Here is a 22,364-nt window from a genome sequence, read left to right as displayed (position 1 = left end):
AAAAAAAACAAAAACAAAAAAAAAACCACACACGAGTTTACATTTCTCCGAGTGAAGTAGAGCTGTTCTTTCAACAACAAAAATAATAATGAAGAATTGCTACTCCCCTTCCCTTTTTACAAATAAACTGTGTAGGGCAGATAAATACTGTAATAGAAATTGTTTCCTCATATACATCCTTCCATGGATTCTACTAGAGGACAGCTGTTTTATTTATATAATCCAGGGCACAAATGTAATATTGCTTAGTGCCTGAAGGATAATTGCTTCCAGTTTTTGCATTATGTTTCATCATGAATGGAAAGTACCCTCTCTTGCTATCTGCGGGGAAAGTTGCTCCATAAAAGCCAATTAGTCTTAATTCATTAGCATTTCTAAATCAGCAAAAGAAGTAAGAACCCCTTTTTCAATATTAATTATCCATACAAGAATGTACAATAGCAATAACTCCTCCTCCAGACACACTACTTCACCTCTGCAACTGGGCTTTGTTCCCGTTTGAAATGTACTTATGGTACCATACCCTCAGCTGTGTAAATGGATGCAACTCCACTGAAGTGAACAGAGCTGCATCCATTCACCCCCTGGCCCATGAGTACTAAAGCTCCCTTGGCTTGTTTTTAGACCTTTATTTATCACTATGCTCCTTTGGGATGCAAAGACTCCAATTAAAATGCACTCAGGGCTTGATTCTGCCTGGTGCTGAGCGCCTCCTCCTAGCTACAGAGCATCTTCAATCTCCCTTTGACTGGGGGGAATCATCGCCTCACAGGACTGAACCTTAGTAACAGCACAATGCTGCTTCATTTTCTAGAATCAGCAGGTGAAATTCTGGCTCCACTGAAGTCAACAGTTTTGCCATTGACTTGAATGGGGCATGTATATTACCCATTCAGTCTGTAATCAAATTTGCTTTGCACACTATTCAGACTAAAATGGTAGCCAAGGCTTGCACAGGGAAAAGTTTGTGTTCATTGTTAGTGACGTCGTATTAACATTTGATGCATTTCACTCCATAACGTCATGTCGGAAGACCATGTGCTTTTGCCATCACGTCCCCAAACAATGAGATACGATGCATCATGTTACACTGATTACAATGAAGGGATGGAGAGATGGACACACTCTCAGCTCATCACTTAAACTTTTCCAATACTTAGCATCACTTTTCTACTTCCTGCATATATAAAATCGTTTCATACTGGCTCTAAGGTTTGATACGGCAGGTCGTGCCCTTACCATTGCAGTTGCAGCTGTCTGGTTCACCTGGTGTTGAGCTGCCTTGATTTTGGCTTGCAGGTGTGCAGGGGGATGAAAGTACTTGCATTTCTCCCTAGAGCATCGGCCTTTGATGTAATCCATGCAAACTGTAACAGTGTTTTCGTTTGTGTCTATCATTGCAATATCTATGGGGTGAGCGTAACGGCAATCATTCTCACCACGAGTGCAATTTCCACGCTGAAACTCTCGGCAAACCTGAAAAGAAAGTCACCTAGTTGAGCACGACATTGAGTCAGCCTTCTCTCAGCACGTTCAACCAGGGATGGCAGTCGAGTGGGTTGCATTACACTCAGGAGAGCTGTGGTTCTGATTCCACACTCTTCAACCCTTGACAGTGCTATTCCCCACCAGTCCGGGTGCAGAATCATGATCGGGCTATCTACAATATTAACAATGGTAACAGAAAGTGTGGAACAGGACACGTGCAGAATTTACACTTCCCAGGGCAAATCTTGGCCCCACTGAAGTCAATGGGAGTTTTGGCATTAACGTCCAGGGGCTAGTATTTTACCCCTACCTTTAAGCTACATTATATTTTAATATTGCTGCCATTTTTGCCTTACTGAGATCTGGGTTTAAAAATATTCAGCAGAAAATCATTCTCTCAAGCAATACATTTAATGTACAAAGAGTAAGCTACTAACATTTGCAACAAGTCCTGCCTAAAATGGGCTGATTAATTTCCCCCAGAAAAACTCTGACACACCAGTTACATGACAATGTGTCTGATGACAATGAGTTAAAACCCAGTAACGTGCTCTGAAGGCACAGCCGGAATTGCCATCTTAGTGAAGGACAAGCCGTTCCTTATATATTATGAATAACAAAACGTCAAAGGCACAGAGCCACATTTCTGTAAAATGGATCTTCAAGGTTTCCTTGATCTGGGGAATTTAGAAAAATCGCTAGCTGATATATTGGGTCAAAATTCAGATGCCCTGATGCTAGTGGTGTCAGTTACACTCAGTTATATGCTTAGGGACGGGTCAGAAGGACTGTAGCAGGAAAAGCAATCCCCCAGAGGGCATAAAGGTGGACGACAAAGAAGGGTGACAGCTGAAGGATCTGAGTGACTTTTTTTACACTGACATCCTGAGAGATAATTTACACCAATCTTTGTGGCTCCCTTGGAATTTGGGCCATCAGCCCTTCGTTCCTAAAATGTACTTCCTGTCTAAACTCAACCCTTCTTTAGGTTTTCAATATACATACAGTATTAACACTCCCTGTGGTGCCCCCTAAATAAACACTGACTACACTGAGGTGAGTGGTCTTATTGGAAAAGACGCCTTTATGCTCAAAATGTTTATTCAATATTATACTTAAACTCTACGACCACCAACCTCCTCCCCGCCCAACCTGGCTTCCCTAGAAGAGTGACACTAAGTCTGAAGGGAAACAAAACTAACACTGTGACCTCAGCAAGTGCCATTCGCATAGGGCCTGATCCAACTTCCCTGGAACTCAGAGTCTTTGCATCGACTTCAACAAGAACTGGATCAGGCCCAACTTGAAAAGAGGGAAGAGGCTGTCACCTCCTGTCCAGATTCTTATTCGAAGCACGTCTAACCTAACTCGTCGCTAAGGAAAGTTCTGCCTTAGATGCGAATGGGTGACCTCGCCTAAGCCTGGCAAGTGTAACACTCACAGAAACTGATTTTATCGAATTGTGACCTAACAGAAAAAGGTAGGGCCTGCCCCCAAAGTGCATTGAAATCAAGGGAGAGATCAAACTTACAAGCCTCCAGTGACTTCAGCTCGGGCCCACAATGAACAACCTGTTGCAGGGTGTAGTAGCACCAACAACTTAAAAACTTCTTAACTCAGAGCAAGGGTCTCAAAATAGCTTGCCTTGCAAAAAAAAAGCGGGTCAGATTCTGCCTTGACTGACACCTGTGCATTGAAGGCCACAATGCTGTTCTGGATTTACACTGATGCAATGGGGAGCAGAATTTGGGCCAATGTGCCCCTTAAATCCCCTACCATAATATTGTGTTTTACAGTCCACATACCTCCAGTTTATCTGTACGCATCAGTTTCTGAGCAACAGAGCCTCCCGGTACTGTAACAGTAGGATTCCCGGAAACCAAGACAGGCGTATTTGGTAAAAGTTCTGCAGGAACCAAGCCCATCCCAGGAGAAACATGACTTAGGTAGGGACTAAAAGCCATGGTGGGACTAGTTGCAAGTGATGGAGTCACAGGAAACGTAGTCTGCATGTAAGAAAAAGGAAAGAAATATGTTACCACAATGCTCGGTCATGGATTAGGGCGGTCAAAGATGTTTATAACCTGATAGACAGCGTGGTTAGCAACATCAAAATGCTTTGCTTTTCAGTCTATTAATTTACTGTCATTTACTTGTGATCCATTTGTTTCTATTGACTCATATGTACGTGACACATTCTAAACAAAAGACTTCTTCATTTGGAAGAACAAAGAGTATCGATGATCTTTATAGTTTAACGACACAATTAAGAATGCAGGCCAGTAATCAGAGCAGGCGCAAATTAACCAGTCATCTCACTCCCAACCAGTTTCTCCCAAATGAATTTCTCCTTTACCTGACCCCACGATGGGCCCCCTCCTATAATATGCTAAGCATCCCGCAAGGTTGGGATCCATATAATTACCAACATCTATGCCCCTCACACTGCAGCTATTATTGGCACATATATCTGGCATTGTATTGGACCTGTCTGAATGAGAAGACCATTATGTGAGGCTCACTAACCCTACAGCTAAGTCACCTTGTGCCATGATCTTGTCAGATCTCCCAAGAGTCGGCAAGATCAGGTAGGTTCAGTATTTGGAAGAGAAATGACCAAAGAACACCCAGGTGACTTGGTAGGTGGTACTCTTCTCTCTGGGCCAAAACTAAACCAGTGCCCCGGGATGGCATTAGGAGGTACTGGGATACTAGAGGTGTCATGTTCTGGATAAGACATAAAAGCTCTTGAGTCTGGACCACACGTGATCATTAAAGATCCCATGGCAGTTTGGTAAGAGCAGCTGAGTTGTTATCCAAGTGTCCTGGCCAGTTTCCATCTTGGCAACTCCCCCAGCAATGTCAGTTGGATAAGAGAATTTTCACTCTCTTTTGGCCCAGATCTAGCAAAGCACTTAAGCAGGTGCTTAACTTTAAGCATGTGACTAGTCCCACTGAACTCAATGGGACTTTTGATGTGTTTAACATTAAGCGAGGGGCTGGGGACTGGACTAGATCCCTTGAGCTCCCGTCCAGCCCTCCACTTTTATAATTCTGTATGCTTAAGTGCTTTGTCAGATCGGGACCCTAAACGATTGCTGTGCATTGGGGAACCACTGCTATGTTTCAGGCCAGAAGTGACACTCCCAGGAATGGGTGAGATGATGTGTGTGTGTAGTCAGTTTGTACTTTGTAACGTGCTTTGGGAAGGAAGACGCTACCGTGCTGAACACAAGACTGTCCACCATTGCTGTCTTAGCAGTCAACGCTTCTTCTGGAGAATGTCGAAGTCACAGAAGTGATGGAATTTAAGGCCAGAAGGGAACACCTGATCACCTAGTCTGAGCTCCTGTATACCATAGGCCGCCGGTGCCACTCAGCACCCACACACTAAACCCAATAACCGATACCAGACCAAGCTGTGGCAGCCTTCAGATTTCCCTCAACTGCAAATGAATCTCTCCACTACAGCTGCAGTTCAGTGCCTATGTAGCTGCAGTAGGAACACGTGAATTAGTGCTGCTTCAAAACAACGGTCAGGCCAAATCTCACTCCTGATCTGTGAAAAATGCCAACTGATACAGAAAGAAGCTGCATGCACAGTGGGCCCGACGTAAAGCCTGTTGAAGGCAATGGGAATCAATCGATTTCAATGGGTTTTGGATCAGGCCCAGCGTGAGGTGAGCATGGGGGCTCGTAATCATCATCGTTATCCTTCTCCATGACATCAGTCACCTTCAACGTAAAATTTTGGTTATGACAAAACCCTATTTACACACTCGCAAATCTCCAATTCTACTGCAGGCAGCTAGACTCCCTGCTCAGCAACAAAAACAAGCCTATTGCAAGAAAACCACAAGCGCATGCACACAGATGTGTGCACACAAACACACGCTCATGGACACATGCGTGCACGGACACGCTCATTCACAGACACATGCACACAAATACATAGACATAAGGTCGTGTGCACACACACACACACGCACCCAGGTTTATGTTTGCTTTTTTATACCCAAAATTCTCTTTCGATGGTGCAGATTTCAGAAAACCCACATGGGTATATTTTGTTTCTTGCCAGTTCCCTCACACTAGCCCTTTCACATACTAGCAAACACCTTGACTGTTGTGAATTGGAATACATTATCTACTCTCCTTTGCCCAAGGTAACGTCAACCCAAGTACATCCCACGTTCTTGACTTAACAGCGATCTAGAATGACTCCACTTTTGCACAGTTGTGGTGACAGCCAGCAGCATCTTCCTTGTCTCTAGGACCATGGTAGGGTTAGGTGTGCAAGGCCATTTCCCAAATACATCCCGCTGTGTCTCAGAATGAGTCGAGACAGGATGCTCAATCAGTGAAGCAGACACTGTCAATCTGGCAGAGCTAAAAAATCCTCTCTCTCCAAGAGACGCTTCCAGGTTTCCTCCCTTGGGTCCACACCACGTTGGGGCCTGATTCAAGACCATCAGAGTGGATGGGAGATTTTAAATATTACAACCGAGCGATTTCAACACACCGCTCTTTAATAAATCACTTTCTTTCCTATTTCAATTCTTGCCGGCTCCCAGCCACACTACATCTTCTGTTGTTAGAAAAACTCTTTGAGGGTCCTGAAATATGTGGCTCCCAAAACCACGTCGCAGGTCAGTGGAAGGCAGCAGCGCACAGACTGGTTTTATTTTTTAGAAGCACTAGTAATTACAGTGGCGCCTGTTAAACGTCTGTTGGCGTTTCCATTGTTAATCCTTTTTTAAAGATACTTATAACCTGGTCAGTTCTAACAGCATCGGGCTGGAACCTGACGCAGCCCTTGTTTTATGGACACACTCATCCACTGTGGCCCAAACTTTCCCGCCCATGTGTGCACAAGCGGTGCTGACCTACTTTACACCGGCTGCTCACGACCCCTGGGAGTCGAATGGCTGTCCTGGCCAGGAGGGAGCGCACCGGAGAAGCTTCTACGTCACCCAGGCAGGGTAAACCCTTGAGGAGAGCCTTTAAGCCAAGTTTACAGCTGACTACGGCTGCTCTGTGCCTCAGCTGAGCCAAGGGTGTGCCCCACAGGGGCCATGGTTCAGAGATGAAGGAAGGATGTTCCTCCTGGATGCTCCTGCTGCTTCCGGATGGAGCAGGGCAGGGAAAGCCAGCGGGCCTGGAGCCCTGGGCAGGTGCTCGTGGTTCGGGAGGGGAGGCAGTGGGGACTGGAACACATGGCAGTAGCCGGAAGGAATATATCTGAGCAGGGTGAAATATTCCCAATGAAACACCCGCTCCACCAAGGCTTTTGGGTTTCTTTAGGAACCGGAAGATGGGCCCAGTTCCCTGAAAAACTCACAACTTCCTGCAGATCCTTCACTTAAACCAGGCCCCTTCTCTAGTGGAAAGCAGCCGATTTCCAAACAAATATGGGTGCATTCTGAGCAAAGGGGCCTCGGGCATGGTGAAGATTACATCTTCTCAACGTGAAAAACAGCCGTCTCCTGGAATTGCATGGCAAAGCAAAACTGAGGGGTCCAACATGTCTAAAAAAAGGCAGTGGGAAACGTCCAGGCAAAATGATTCAGACACACCATCCCCAGTTTTGCCCAACTCATGTTCTCTCTCTCACTCTCCCACACATAGGGCCAGATTCTCTGCTCCATTATGGCCCCTTTGCACTGCTCCAATGGCAAATTTGCAGCTGGCTTACGCGGCTACCCAGAGATTCCCCCAAAGTACTCAGCATTCCCAGGGGGGTGGAGCTGACCTCGCTGTCTTTCCATCATGTGCCTGCCATCCCCCAGTGTGTTCCAGGACTAAGGGAACTCAAAGGTGGTGTCACATCACCTCTGCCCAACCCTCATCTTCCTGGTCCTGAGCACAGCAGAGCGTGGCTGGATTGAAGAAATACATGCACACACGTGTGTACACACACACACGGGCATGTGCAATGGGACGTGTGAGTCTTTTAATTGCTGCAGGTGACACGCACATTGGTTTACCCAGTTCTCAGGAGGGCATCAGCCGCACAGTCCTCAAGGTTTCATAACAATGGCTTCTGCTTGTCTAAATTCCACACACCAGTGGTGCTGACTGAAAATCCCCACCCTGCCCTAGGGCTCAGACTGAAACTCAGAAGCTTCCCATTCATCTTCACTTGGACGGCTGGAAGTTCCCACTCCTGCCCTGCCACAGGCAGCCAGCTACCGCTCATGAAAATGAGCAATTGATGTCATTAGCCCTGGCCACGTACACTGCAGCCCAGCATCACGCAAGCTTCTCCAGCAGCCTGTCCAATGAACCTCAGTCTGGACTTACAGCACAAATCCTGTCCTTGGCCTCTCCTTCCAAGAGCCTGTTCTACAGAAACGACTCGAGCAGCCGTTGATATTGCCAATTCGTTTAATTTGTGCCCTACATCGAAGCAGACCATTAAATGGCCTGGGGAGGGTCTGGATTTATTGCGGTTTGCAAGTAAAAAGATGGCTTTCCTAATTGCCTGGCTCCTGAATCATTACCAGTAACAAAGACTCTGCTGGCCGAATTCTGTCCTCCTGGAAATCTGTGCAGGCTCCCCAGGCCAGATTCCTTCCCGACATAAATGCAACAAACTCCTCGTAGACAGTCAATTCCTGCTCAGCACAACTGAACTGTTCCTTGAGACCCTCAATGACAGCCTAATCCTGGTCCCCTCGCTCACGTGAGCAATCACTAATAATTCCAAGCTCTTATCTAGTGCTTTTCATCAGTCGATCTCAAAGCGCTTCGCAACGGAGGCAAGCATCATTACCCGCATTTTACAGACGGGGAAATGGCACTGTCTGCTTTGTGTGGGGAACGGGATCTGGCCCCAAGGACGTTTCTACGGGCTGGCAATGTTTAGGGGCAATGTAACTGTGTGCTGTATCCTCTCATGCCCCTTAAGTGTACGGCCTGGGAGCTTCTGGGAACCTGTAGCTCTGAGACCCCAGGAGAGGTAAAGTTTCAGTGTAATACACACAAGGACAGAGCTCAGACTCTCCCTAACGTCAACGGGAGCCACTCAGCACTGCTCCCAAACAGCAGGCTGAAAACGCTTCCCCCTTTAGATTGTTTTAAAGCTTATGAGAAGTCCCAACTGTGTAAGTTCCCTCTAAGCTGTACGGCCGTGCAGCAGGCTATAAAGGGCCATGCAGACAGTGCAGGGGGCAGCGCCCCTCGTAGACATTTGTGTTTTTAAATGTAGCCCACGTGGGCACTACCAGAAGTCCTGAATCTAAGGGAAATCGGTGACAATCTGGTGTCAGGGCGCTACAAACTGACAGCAGCTACCAATATGGGTTCATCAATAAATAAACGCACTGACAGTGAAGTCAAGAACAGCAGGGCTGAAGCAGCTGATGGGCAGGAGGTTCTCGATGGGGAGGCGGACGCAGCACCCTGCTTCTTTGGGAGCTGTTGAGTGAAGCGTACCGCGAATAGATTGAGTGGGGAGAGCAGCTTAAATTAGCAGCTAACCTAGCTAGATGGAATGAAGGAGACAATCTAAATTTCCTTGTTCGCTGACTGAAAACAAAATGTGCGCTGCACAAGAAACCTCCCCATCTCAGGAGGGTGGTGAAATAAAAGCCTTAAAAGAGGCTCTCAAAAGACTATGGCTGCATGATGGCCTGGCACAGCCACACATGCAAACCGCTTGGGCAAAGGGAATACGGAACGGCAAGCGAACCGGGCCGGCTGACACCCAGAGGGTGGGGTAGCTAACCCGAGGGGCAGTGCTTTACCTTACCCAGAAGGGACCCGGGGGCGTATCGCTGGGATCAGAGAAATGGGACTCTGTGGATGCCAGGGGAGGAATAACCAGTGCAGGAAGTGACAGGGGGCCAGTGGGGAAAAGCGGCACAAATGCCTCTTCACAGAGAAAGCCTCAATTGTCCAGCCAGCCAACAGCACTGCCCACCCCATCCAGAGCGGCAGGTCTGTGGGCTGTTCAATGTCCAATGTTCCCTTGTGGACTCCAGAGTGCTGCTTTCCCCGAGGCGTGAAACACTGTGGAGGGATGAGCCCAGTGGCAGGACAAAGTAGGGTGGGAGCAGGCGTCTGGCAAGCAGGCAGTATCCGTGTCTGTTCCGCACGCTGCATTTGGCCCAGGACTTTGGTCTGGGCCTAGCAAAGGGTTAACTCTCCTAACAGATTTGGCGCTGTGCTGAATTTCCCTAATAGAAAATGTGCTAAGGCTGGTGCATAACACTGTGGGTGTGAAGGGGAGGCGCTGTTTTGATAAGCAGCAGTAAAACGAGTCCCATCTAAGACAGAAATGCTCGTTACTGATCCGAGCAAAGGCATTGCCTCTGATCCTGCAAGTCTAAATCAGAAGCAGCATTAGGCAGAAGAATGAGCCAGTTCTCTGCTAAGCAGGTACATAGGGGTAGCCCAGATGGCAGAGTAACACCATTGGTCAGTCCACAGCTCAAAACTGCCCCGGAAAAGGTTCTGCAATAGTGCGACCAAACCCAAGGCTATTGAAAAGCAGGATGTGAAAATGTGACAAATGAATGTTGAGGGCATGGCCTCATGCTGCGGGACTCGTTGCAGATAAGCTCTGGGATCTCTAGCATGGAGGCTAAGCACATGGAGATGAATGCAGCTGGCTCGAGACACCTTATGCCTGATGAAAACAGATGGTCTTTTAACGGAAGAGAAACCGTTGGCTCAAAGACGACCTTGTTTACTGGCATCAGTGATGTAAAGCAAGGGGGTAAAATCTCATGCAGCCGGCTGCTCAGCAGACATGATCTCCAGTGCTTGCACAGAAGAACACTAGATCTATTATTATTCATTTGTATTGTATTATGGTTTGGCCGAGAGGCCCCGATCACGATTGGGCCCCTATTGCAAGGAAGGACAAACTAGTTTGGGAACTGGCCTGAGATTCAGGTTCAAATCTCTGCTCTTCCACAGATCAACCATGTGACCTTGGGCGAGTCCCTGCGGGAGCATCTCCACGTGGAGCTGGCAGTGTAGTTACCAGCTCGCTAGCCACGATCAAGCAAGGGTGCCAAAAACAGCCGCATGGCTGCTGAGGAACAAGCAACGGGATGACCCCATCCAGGACCATAGGAACGTAGCCCATCCCACTGCCCGTGGCGTGGAGGGACTGGTGTTCTCAGCACGTTGGCTCGGTCAAAGCTAGAATGCCTAGCCAAGCTGGGAACAACACATCCAGCTCTGAGAGTAGCTGTACCCTCAGCTCATCTGGGACTCAGTTCCCCCTTTGTAAGCAGGGATAACAGTGCCGCCCTGCCTCGCGGGGTGGAGGGTGGGAAAAATGTATCAAGGCTTGGATACTACAGAGATGGGCGTCATACAAGTACCTGAGATGGGTGTGCGAGATACTGTAAATACACTGGGAAAGAGAGAGTCCCACCCTGAAAGAACTTACGGTCTAAAAGGACCATACAGACGAAGAGCTCAAAGGAAAACAAAGGCCCAGAGAGAGATGAATTGACTTGCCCAAGGCCACAGGGCTGCTCAGTGGCAGAGCTGGGATGGGAATTGAAGACAGATGTCTTGACAGCTCCTGAGCCCAATCTGCTGGCACCTCCATATCGATGGTTAGTGGGGCCTGACATCTTTGTCACGGTCTTGGTGACTAGGAAGACATCTGTTTTCCTGGATTCGCTGAGCTTTGTGGAATGTTGCAGCAGTTCAGCCTATCAGCGAGGGAGCAATGTCACACAGGACAGGTAGCCATGGTGTTGGAGTCGATTTAAGGGTTCCTGTGATACATCACATCACTCTATTCAGCTGGGTATCCACAAGTCATGCGTAGCTGCATCTGCTCCACACAATATTCAGCTACTGAATATACAAGTGTTATTACAGATGTTTGCAACACTGATGCTGATGCACCCCAGGTTGTACACGCTAGTTTCTGGATTATGTTGGCTCTCATTTTTATCTTTGCAGCTACCGTCTCAAGATAGTCATGGAAGGAGCGGGTGTGGTCACGTTTCACTCCGAGAGATGTTGGGGTGTAATGATGTTGCACATTTTTACCACATAAAGCTACTTTCAGTATGTTTTTGGCACTCTTATTATCAAGATGAAATGCACTTACTATTGTTTTTCCAGGGTTTGGTTTGAACCTCCATTTCTGGAAACATTGCTCCATATTTTGGAGGTCCTCAGTTAATGCTTTCTCAATGTCATGGAGGTTTGATGCTTGGATTGTCATGGCAAGATCATCTGCACATGCAGTTATTGGTTAGAGCTATTTACATACACTGCACCAAATCCAGGCTCTGGCGAACATCCCAGTGAAGCAGACATGGTGTTTGTCAGCTTGCCGATCACGTGGGATTTCTTCTGTTGTTGCAGCTAATATAATCCTTCCGGCTTTGAAGAATTTAGTTTGCGTCCAGCAGGTGGACCCGCCCTTCTTCTTCTGACAGGAAAAATTATCCAAGTTTGCTCTATTGTCAACATCTTTGGGAATGCCAGGGCCAAGGAAAAGGCACGCTCCTGCTTTTCCTGAAGTGGAGTAGCTGGAATCAGCATGAGAACTGAATTTAGCTTTGTGAGCGGAGTGAAGGAAAGGAGGAAGAGGGCAGTTTTCATCGCAGGCCTTCTGGGAAGCAGTGAACAAATATAACATCTTCCCAAGTATAGTCCAAAACCTGAGCACACTTCTCATCAGTTATAGCTACTTCTGAAACAAAGCATCTACTGGACATCAGGGAACAAATTCAAGCTTGGTGTAACTTCACTGAAATCAATGGCTTTACACTAGGGATGAATTTGGCCCACAGATTTTATAATGGGAAGATGCGAATTTTCCAAAGAGGAAATCCCGAAGCTATTCTGAGTTGCTGAGATGACAACATCTTATCATTGGGAACTCCCCACGGAGGAAAACCCCGGCTCGGGACACACTGCACTGAGTAAAGTGTTAGGAATGAAACGGGAACATTTTCAGGATTTCCTTCGATGGAGACCTGTCCTCTGCTGTTAGAATGGCGATTCTTTTGGGGTGAGCCCGTCTTGTCAAAGGGGAGCTCGCTCAGAGGCTGTTTCTCCTTCAAATTAACCTTCCTGGGGCAAGGACTCAGCAGATCTGGGTTCAATCCCACTCTCCTGGGGCAAATCATTCCCTCTCTTTGTGTCTCAGTTACTCCTCTGTGAAATGGGGATAATCACATTCCCTACACTGCAGGGTGTGGTGAGGAGAAGTTCATTAAACCCTGTGAGGTGCCAAATACCATGGTGATGGGCATCAACGAAAAGCTGCTCTCAAGTCACGCATGCACCTCAAAGGGCAGAATTTGGCTCGGTCTTTAATAAACAATTTTAATAAAGCTGTACAATGTCACCAACGCACCAAGCAACAGTACAGAGAGGAGAACAATAGCCAAGTTCCCCTGCTGAAACATGATCTCATCGAGTAAACATGTTGTTTGGAATAAGGCTTTAACAAAAGTTATCCTTCTGCCCGGGAGAAACGCCACCCATGTCGCTGGGAGGATACACGTCTGCTTTATCTGCTACAAAAATCTCAGGGCTCTCCAAGCTGGTCACAGAGCCACAGGGCCATGTCTTGAATTAAAACCCCATTTTGCACTGAGGCACCAGCATTCCAAGCCCAAGACAGGATTTCGCAGCGTCACAGACTGTAAGGCCCGACCATGGCGGTCATCTGGTCTGACCTGCTGCAGAACACAGGCAGACAAGCTCATTGCGGTGTCATGCCTGTCACTTCTGGCTGCGTGAGAGCAGGGCTTTTACACGGCCCTGGGCAAGCTGTTCCCATGATTAATCACCTTCACTGTTGAAAATCTGCACCTCATTTATTTCGATTTCTAATGCTGTCAATATCAAAGAGGCATGTTAGGCACCTCTGACATCAACCAGCAGCCACACACCCCATATTCCAGAGATGGTAATCAGCAGCTTAAACGACACTAATGTAGTCCTGCCCAACAGTGCCCCGCTCTGATGTATCTGGCTAATGCAAGGGCTGGGAGTGGCAGGACTACTCAGCCTCCAGACAGATGCTTCCCATCCCTTTTCCCTCACCTCTCTGGAGAAAAGCAAAACTCCCCTCATCCCACTGGATACAGACAGCATTACAATGAACTCGCATTTAATAAGCAAGGGCTAGGTTGGGCCATTTCAGCACAACCCAGTGTAGGGGCAACTAAAGCAAATATTTTGATTCTTGGACATAAAACCATACAGCTCTACTTCTTAGCCTATAAGCTGGTTAGGGCGGGGCTCGCTTTGGTTATGCATGCACACCTACCACAATGGGGCCTGGAACCTTGATTAGGGCCTCTAGGAAGTCCTGCAATATAAATTATAACCAAAACAACAACAACAGAGGCCTGCGCTGAGTACAGGACCCTCTGGCTCCTCCCCTTATATGCCATCTGTGCAGGCCAGAGACCCTACTGGCATCAGTACATTCTGGATCTCCAAAGGTGAGCTACTGGAAAAGGGGGGGATCATTCCAGATACAGCATGTGAAATTAACCAACTAAACAATGGTCTGCGTGCATCCTATGTTGTGTTCCTTCCACCTTCCTCTGTGGTGCAACTGCAGGCTTGCAAACTCCAAACTGATGTTCGACTTATTCCGTCTGAGTGACAAAGCAAAGCAGTTCCAAGAGCAGAGGAGTGCTAGACCTGAGGAACAAGCAGCAGTAAGACTGGATGCATTTGGTCTTGCCCCTCTGGTTGTCCACTAACATTTCTAGTGCTCCCGGCCCCTAGAACTTCACGGATTGGGAGACTCAGAAAAGGGGGGTAAGTGGCTTTCCAAAAGCTGCACAGTGTAGAAGCCAGGACTGGTATGTTGGAGCCCCTAGAGCTCTGTTCTGTACTCAGACAACTAGACCAAGCCTTTCTCCAAGTTATGCCAATGTACAGAGAGGAGACTGAATGCCACAATCTTCACAAACGTTCTATTGGCCCTGCTCTTTTACTGATGAGACCGTGGCATCAGGCATATGACGCTCCCCACAGAATGCACCAGTATGACTCAGTGGGGCTTGCTAAGGGACCTACCCTCACCACATCTATTTCTTTGGGTCCCAACCCTGCACTTGGATCCACATGGGCAGATCCTTATCCCCGCACGAATTCTCACGAAAATCAGTGCGGTGGCACCCAGGCACATGGGTTCACCTATACAAGTCTGAGTGCAGGATCAGGGCTGTCACACGTAACTATTAAAGCAATCTGCACCAAGAGGAACCTAAGTCATTTCTGTCACTTACAATTGGCTGTAGTTGAGCGCCGGGTAACATGAACTGCATCTGCTGTGCAAACATGGCTGCCGCGGTCTTTTGCTGGATCAGATTGTTGCGTCCATTTATTTCGAGCTGTGTTTTTAAGTGCGGGGGAGGGTGAAGATATTTGCAGTTCTCTCGAGTACACCGGCCCTAAAAAATAATGAAGCAGTATTTCAGTGAACGTTAACACTCAGAGTACTGGGAGAAAATCAATTATTGATGTGTTTGGAGAACTGTAACACAACTACCAGTTAAGTGGGGCATTCAGCTAAGCTATTTTGCCTCTTTTTTAAAACCATCTGCCGTATTTTTATATTATTGTATCAGTTATGTGAAAACAACCAAAATTCTACAATTGCTGCACCATTATAGGGATCGCATCATATTAAACTTCAGCCTGAAATACAGGTTTGCTAAACACCCCAAGAGCCTTCTTCACAACCTAATACAAATAGAAATATTTTCATGAACTAACAATAAAAACAACAGCAACAACAATAACCATTTTCTCATTTTTCTGTGGCTCTGTGAACCCAAACACCAGAGCGCTGGGCTGCTATCTAACCACTGAAAGTGATACCTACTAGTATAAAAAAGTGAAACTGACCCCACTAGTCCCTGTAGAGACCTGAGTGAAACGTAAAAGTTAAACACACACCTATGGCGAAAAGTACGTTTGTTTTCAAAATTCTTTCCGTTTGAATCATTTCAGGGTATTTGGTACCACAGGGAATGGCGGAAAACAGCCCTGGTCCCTTTTAAACTATTTCCTTTTATTAAAAACAATAATACAATGGCCTTGCCATTAACTGCTTGGTTTTTCTTTTCACACAACCACAGCGAAAGGAAATGACTCCTGAGCAGTGCAAGCTTAGTGCTCTCGGGTCATTTACTATCGATTGAGACGATCACGTCTGCTTCCAAAAGGCAGTGATAAAATGTCACAACCAACAGCCTGAGCACACTGCACTAACCACCTACTTTCTGAGGCGTACAGAAAATTAGTAGCACATTCGGTGACGCTGAAAAAAAAATGCTTCCAAAAATATAAAAATAACTCGTCTAAAAATATCTATTTATTTATTCCCTCCTGTGTTACGGCTTCCTCTCTTTCTGGAGGGGGCGGGGGGGAGAAGTGTATGCATCTCACTGCAGAGATCGTCAGTTCTTGGGGCAGGCCCTGCCTTTTTTGTTCTGTGTTCGTACAGCCCCTGGCGCCGGGGTCATGGCAAAGAACAGTAGTAGTCATGTTAAATAATGACAACAGCAGCAATAAAACCATCGTCAGCGTTATCCATAAGAGAACAATTCGCTAGAGCAGTCTCCTGGGATTTAGATGGCTGCTTTAGGAGCCCACGTTCGAAGCAGGATTTTCCGCTTTACGTTAAATACATTTACTTTAAGAAAAACGACAGGGCTACTCATCCAAGTCATGCTCCCTGCGCGTTTGCAGGGTCAAGCTCCAAACGACAGCAAAAGGGCAGTCGCCCCAGGAGATCCACACACGCAGACTCAGGTGGACACGCGGTCCAGCCTTGCCGATCCCATTGCAGCATTGGGACCAGGCCTGATTTAGGGCTGGTTTTTCACTCCACTAACCCCAGGCGCTATGTTTAGAGTTTTTAAAAACTTAACTCTGCCAGTCGACGGGTGCACAGCGAGGTCTGCTGGTCTAGTTTTCACTGGTTAGTACTCGCATCAAATAGCCAATAGGTTAGCCTCAGAGAAGTGTTTTCCCCTTAACACAGGACACATTTACCCTTCCAATAGAGCAAGGTTAAAAACTTAGGCTAACCCAGGACCCCAAATCCAGGCCCTTTTAGAATGTAAGGGCCCAGATCCCTAGGGAAGCCCAGGCTCTGCTAAGCACATCTGTGGAGAGGTGAGGGCAAAGGAAGCTTAGAGCCGGCTCAGAGCGGCTCTAACTTACCAATCAGCAGTAACAACTTCCCGGGGTCATTCCCGGGGTCAGGGATCACTGGTGTGCAGTGTTTTGGCAACACCCCTTGCATGCCCCTATGCTGGGGGGATGCTTAGAGGCAGGCCGCAGAGCTGACTTTGCCAGCTTTCCACCAGCAAATTCCCTATCCTAGGTGGGGAGCTCTGGGGACTACACCATGCGCAATGAACTCGCCCTGTGTATGCTAGAATTCAAGGCCTTACAGAGCATTTTATTCCGCCAGGACAAGGAGGGAGGAGGAGACAGAGAATCAGTATTTCGTTTGAAAACTCATTGGCTTTGTTTCCCTGGCAAAATGGAGTCTAGTTGTAGCGACACCTCCTGCTCTCTGTAAAAAGAGAGACGTTGGGAATACAGACCTATAAATATTGAATCAGCTGACTGGGAAGCCTACAAAGCACTTGTGAGCTCTGGCAAATACAAAACATGCATTAAAACCAGCACAAATCCGTGGCCTGTTTGAGAGACCAGCACTGCTCTGATCTAGCGGATCATGGAACAGGGCCCAGGTCCAGCACATCTTCCCTGCACTGTGGCAGGCTCACAGCAGCGCCACTAGCTTCGCAGATCCCACAGCCTCGGAGGTGGCTCCCTGTTCTGAGTCTGTCTAGCAGACGCCGACGGGTAAATTCCGGCATCCCAGCAGAAATACCCCCTTCTTCTAGCACCCAGGGTTGATCGCCACAGGTAGCAATCCGAGTCTTGGGCATGCCGCGGCAGGACTTAGCCTGGCTGCCCTAGCATGGGGCAGGTACATCCCCCCCAACGCTTTCCCTCCTCCGCTCCCGAGAACTCCAGTCTGGAGGTCGTTTAGGAAGCAGGGGGGTAAAGGGACCCTGTGGATCCTAGATATAGTTCTACTGCTCCCCTTAAGAAATACCAGCTGGGATCCCCGAGCGAGCAGGCAGGAGAGGCAGCAGCTCCACAGAAAGGGGGCAGGATTTGAACTATACCTTGGAAGCTGTTGCAAGTGGGCAGAAATGCACAGGCCTTTTCTTATCTGCTTTGTGATGAGGGAAGGATTAAACCATGGGTCTTGGTTCCATGATATTATTTTGAGCTATTAAATGCAAGGAACTATGGGTCCAAGTCCCTCTCTCCTGTAAAAACCAGTGGGATGGGAAAACTGCTCCAAACCGTCAGAAGACTGCCCTGGCAGAGGGAAAGCACGAGCTCCCCTCGTCCTGGGCAGCGGCTTGCTGGCTTTCTAGAGCAAGTGAAAGCTTGGGCCCTGGTGTGGGTTAATTCCTGCCGCATGGAGGACATGACTCTCCCTCCCCAGGCACCTGGTGCAGTCGTCGAGGATACCAGTGCAGTGAGTGTAAAATGGCACCATCCCCATTTGGCAGTGCTCTGACAGGCACTGGTCCCTACGGCTGCCCAAGGAGCAGGGCAATAAAGAATCGGGCTCAGGGCCTGGATAGTCTCTGCTAGTTTGTCCTGTTGATTGTTCATACCGTCCTGCTCACCTTGCCCATACATGGATGGAAAAACAAAAGCAGGAGCCCAGCCCGGAGCCGGGTAGCTCCTTTTTAGGAAGGCGCCTCTAGACACAGTACTGGAGTCAGGTTCCCAAGTCAAGCTGCTTCTCCCTGCACATCTCCCCAACACGCTGTCCCTAGATACCTCTGTAGCCCTGAGCACCAGAGAATGGGAGCGTTTCTGGTGGGCAGAATCCCTCTAGCTCTAAGCCACACCTTCCTCACCACGTGGGACCAGCCAGCCACACAGCATCAGCCCCAATGTGGCTTGAAACCTCTGCTGCAATTTCTCCCCTTGAGCTGGGCTCAGCGCTCCTCAGTTCCAGTTCAGGATCCGGGCCTCTATTTGCACAACTGCCCATAGTTACCAGCCAGCCGTTCTATTAGAAGCTAATATTTTCAAGGGTTTATAAATCAGCCTTCAAAATTCCTTCCAGCTGAAACTTGGCATGCACGCCTTTGGACTGGGAAAACATTAATTTCTACCAAATTTGGAATAAATCTATGTGGATGTTTTTATATTACAGGAGGGTAAAAAATAGAGCTACTGGTTCTGTAAACAATATTTATGGCCATGTTTTGTAAATTGAAAATGGCGCTGTTATTTAAACTGAAATTTTGCAGCTCATTGATTCATCACGTAGATCAACCCAGGGTAGGTCGGAAGTATCTTTGTGAAAGCAGGAGCTAGTCACACAGAACAGGCAGTGCTCATAAATGTCCAGTATTCTGTTCCCACAACTTATACGGTAGGCCCTGGTCCTGCAACTGGATCTGTGTGGGTAGAAACACGTGCCCACGCAGATCCTGCTTGGCTTCACTGGGTCTCCATGCATGTGCAAGGGTCCATCCATGCAGATTTGATTGCAGGATTAGACTGTCAGTCTAATTCAAAACTGCTCCCGCATACGAGCTCCGAACGGGACTAGTCTCAAGTTCCTCCTCATGATCATGTCATCATAGGAGATTAAAACACCCAGCGAGACAGATTTCAAAAGCTCAGTGACATCATGACGGGTTATTCGCCTTTGTCATGGATCAGACATTGGGTACTCTGGAAACGGACACTGGATTTTAGGGACCAGTGGTCTAACCTAATACAATGAAACCTATGTTCACATTTTTTAATGTCCCTAATTATTAGATTTTTTTCCTGAAAACACTTTTTAGAATGTGCTCGGGCTCTGCAGAAACGTATCCTGCACGGTTAGAAATTCTCTACAATCCCACACCTCCATGCTTTCAGCTCACTGTATAGCGCCCAGCGATAATCCACAAATAAGCAAACAAACACTTTTATGGCCAACCTCAGCCCTGCTGGAAGGCGGTGAAACTGCATGTGGCCCTTTATCATCAAAGCATTCCAAGAACACTACCTAATTAATCCCCACAATTCACCAGTTAGGTGAATGTCATTATCCCCGTTTTGTAGGTGGGGAAACTGAGGCAACAGGGTGGGGTTAGTTTCTGGCCACCCAGTGACCCAATGACCAAGCTGGGTTTATTCCTTTCTGCCAGCACAAATCAGAGAAAGCAATCCCCTTAGCACAGAGTAGCACCGAGCTGGCATGATAATTCCACACCTCTTGGCAGCAGCACAGAAGACTTGTGGGGTTTGGCAGAGGGGGGAGGCAGGAGAACCTCTGCAGCGTGGCTAGTGGACAAATCAGCATAACTCAGAGCAGCCCTGGGGTTGCTCTAGCTTACACCTGGGAGTGGCCTGGTTCCTGGCTGGCTTGGGAACCCAGGGAGTCACAAAGGTGGCATACAGCCAGCTTTCCCCCAGCGGGCCCATATCTCCCACCCACCAGGCTATTCCTGGCCTGGCCTGGCTCTCCTGAGGCAGCCATGGCCCAGGCTCAGAAGGTGGCAGCACAAGGAATAGGCAGCATGCCGGGATATGCTATTTTCAGTGCGGCACAGAGCAGTTTCCTGAAAAGCTTTCAGCGCTGACTGTCCCTTGGCAAAGAGGAAACCTGCTCCTCCTCCTCTTCCCACCTGCAGCGCGTTGGGTGCATTGATCCTGGTGCTGCATGCTGCCCCCCGAGTGGCAGCTGCATCCACTGCTGTTTCATTAAAATGGTTTGTTTCCTGCCTTTCCTAGCCATGCAGTTATTGATTCTAGTGGAACACGTGCCCTCCTTCCCCGTCCCAGGGCAGCCCCTGAGCCAGGAAACCGCCAGCCAGCCACAGAATCTGATGCTGGCCTTAAAAACAAGCTAAACACAGCAAGCTTTTCCAGCTCCTCACAAAATGGAGGCAGCCTCCAAAGGCAGGTATCTGCCAGCCCTGGCTGCCGGCTCAGGCTGCAGAAGAGGCGGGAGAGGCACACAGCCGGCACTCCCAAAGGCGGTTCAAGCGGATATTAAGATCAAATAATTAAAAAACATTTGCAAAAGTGAGCTTCTCTTCCTTCTTCCCACACCATCTCCCCCTTCCAGTCAGCCCTTGCCTTGCAGTTGGTTTTGTGCTGCCAGCTGAAGTTGTACTCTGGTGGCACAGGCTGGCATCTGATGCTGGCTAACACGGACGCTGGACAGAGAATCCTGCACTCTGGTTAATACAGCCAGCTGTTTTTCGGATAGGACGGAGAGGGGGACCTTTACCTCCAATGCAAAACCCGCACAACACATGCCTGTTTGTAACTTCAGGAGTGGCACCCCCTCGTTTGCATCCCAGCTTGAAAGCATTCAAATCCAAACAGACCGGGCATCAGTGCCAGACGATAGGTTTGTAAGCAGAACCAGTGAAAACATTCTGTAGGAATTCTCTTCGCCTTGGCTACAAAAAAGAGGCTAAGGGTCCCATCCTTCGGCAACTCTAACATTTGCACCAACACTCCATGCAGTGTGTCTCCGTTCTAACTGCTTTAATTCTGCACACTGCATGTGTGTGGTTTTAATGAGCACCCTATCACTCCTTGTTCACGTAAGAGTCCACACTTGTTATCTGTATTGCAGCATTGCCGAGAGTCCCCCGGGTGCTGCATGCTGCACAAATACAAAATGATAGTCCCCTCCCCAGAGGTCTTACACTTGGGTCACGACAAGATACAAGAGGTGAAGGAGACAAACAAGAAAGGGAAATATCTATGTTCTGCCTGTAACTGCATGCCCGAACCAGCTTGCCTGCAGGACAGCGTTTCCCTGCACGAAGCAGTTGTTTTTCCTACGGATCTCCATAGAGAATGAAGTCACACACCTAGAAAAGCTGCAGAAATACTGGTGCTGATTCACCACAGCCATATACCGCAAAGCCAGCAGCATCCGTACACAATTACAGTCTGAGTGTGAGTGCTCCCGTCCCTTTCTGCACACCGAGCATTACAATGGTGACAGTCAAACCACAGCCATCTCCCTCACTGCTACAAGACACACCTCCAACTTCTACCATCCACGTCACAGACAGCAAGTGTGAAAAATCGGGACGGGATGGAGGGGTCATAGGCGCCTATTATAAGACAAAGCCCCAAATAGCAGGACTGTCCCTATAAAATCGGGACATCTGATCACCTAATCCCACACCATGCAATGTTATACTGAAAACAAAATAGGATTTAGGGGCTGAATCAGCCTAACCTTTAATGAGCATCATGCACCATAGATATGTGTTCACTTCGCCAAGCTCCCACACGTTCCAGTGCAAAGACAGAGACTGTGTAACGCTAGCCTGCAGCCTAATGAAATGCTCCTTACGCTATTACCTTTGAATTTGTGAACAGTACATAGTAAAACTTTGTGGTTTCCCCCAAACATCACCACCGATCCACGCTACCAGATAATCTTAGGGTCTTATGTGGCCCGCATCACCGAGCAACTTACACTCTTTGCTGCATTTATCCTCACAACACCTCTGTGAGGCAGGGCCATGTTGTTACCCCCTCTGTACAGACGAGAAACTGAGGCACGGTGCGGTTAAGTGACTCGCCAAAGGTCAGACAGGGAGTTGAGATGGAGTCGATCTGGGTATAATACGGACCCTTCATACAGTCCACTGAATGATGTTAGAACACGAATCTTTGGTGTACTACAGACAGTGTCTGACAAGGGAAAACGTATAGTATTTTCTATTTCTTGAGCGTGACCTAGGTTAAAGTGAGGAATATCAAAGTAGATTACTAGGTATTTGGAGGTTTCAAAGTACTGTATATGGTGTAAAATGCTACAGAGGTAAGATTAA

At 47.9% G+C, this 22,364-nt stretch overlaps 1 protein-coding gene across 26 annotated transcripts in view; it reads right to left on the bottom strand.

Moving 5' to 3' along the window:
- MBNL3 (muscleblind like splicing regulator 3) overlaps positions 1 to 22,364 on the bottom strand; it is a 112,119-nt gene that overhangs the window by 19,002 nt on the left and 70,753 nt on the right. For all 26 annotated transcript variants that reach the window (XR_010590309.1, XR_010590310.1, XR_010590311.1 and 23 more), the window contains 3 exons: positions 14,730 to 14,894; positions 3,294 to 3,494; positions 1,240 to 1,476 (listed from right to left, as the gene is read on the bottom strand). Coding sequence is in view for 22 of the 26 variants with exons in the window: in XM_065556757.1 (XP_065412829.1) it covers positions 1,240 to 1,476; positions 3,294 to 3,494; positions 14,730 to 14,894 (603 nt within the window). In the remaining 4 variants the exon portion in view is untranslated. The remainder of the gene's footprint in view (positions 1 to 1,239; positions 1,477 to 3,293; positions 3,495 to 14,729; positions 14,895 to 22,364) is intronic.

Source organism: Chrysemys picta, chromosome 9, assembly GCF_011386835.1.
Source record: "Chrysemys picta bellii isolate R12L10 chromosome 9, ASM1138683v2, whole genome shotgun sequence".
Lineage (NCBI taxonomy): Eukaryota > Metazoa > Chordata > Testudines > Emydidae > Chrysemys > Chrysemys picta.
The sequence above is the reverse complement of the archived record's forward strand: the minus strand, read 5'-3'. Positions and strand labels throughout refer to the sequence as shown.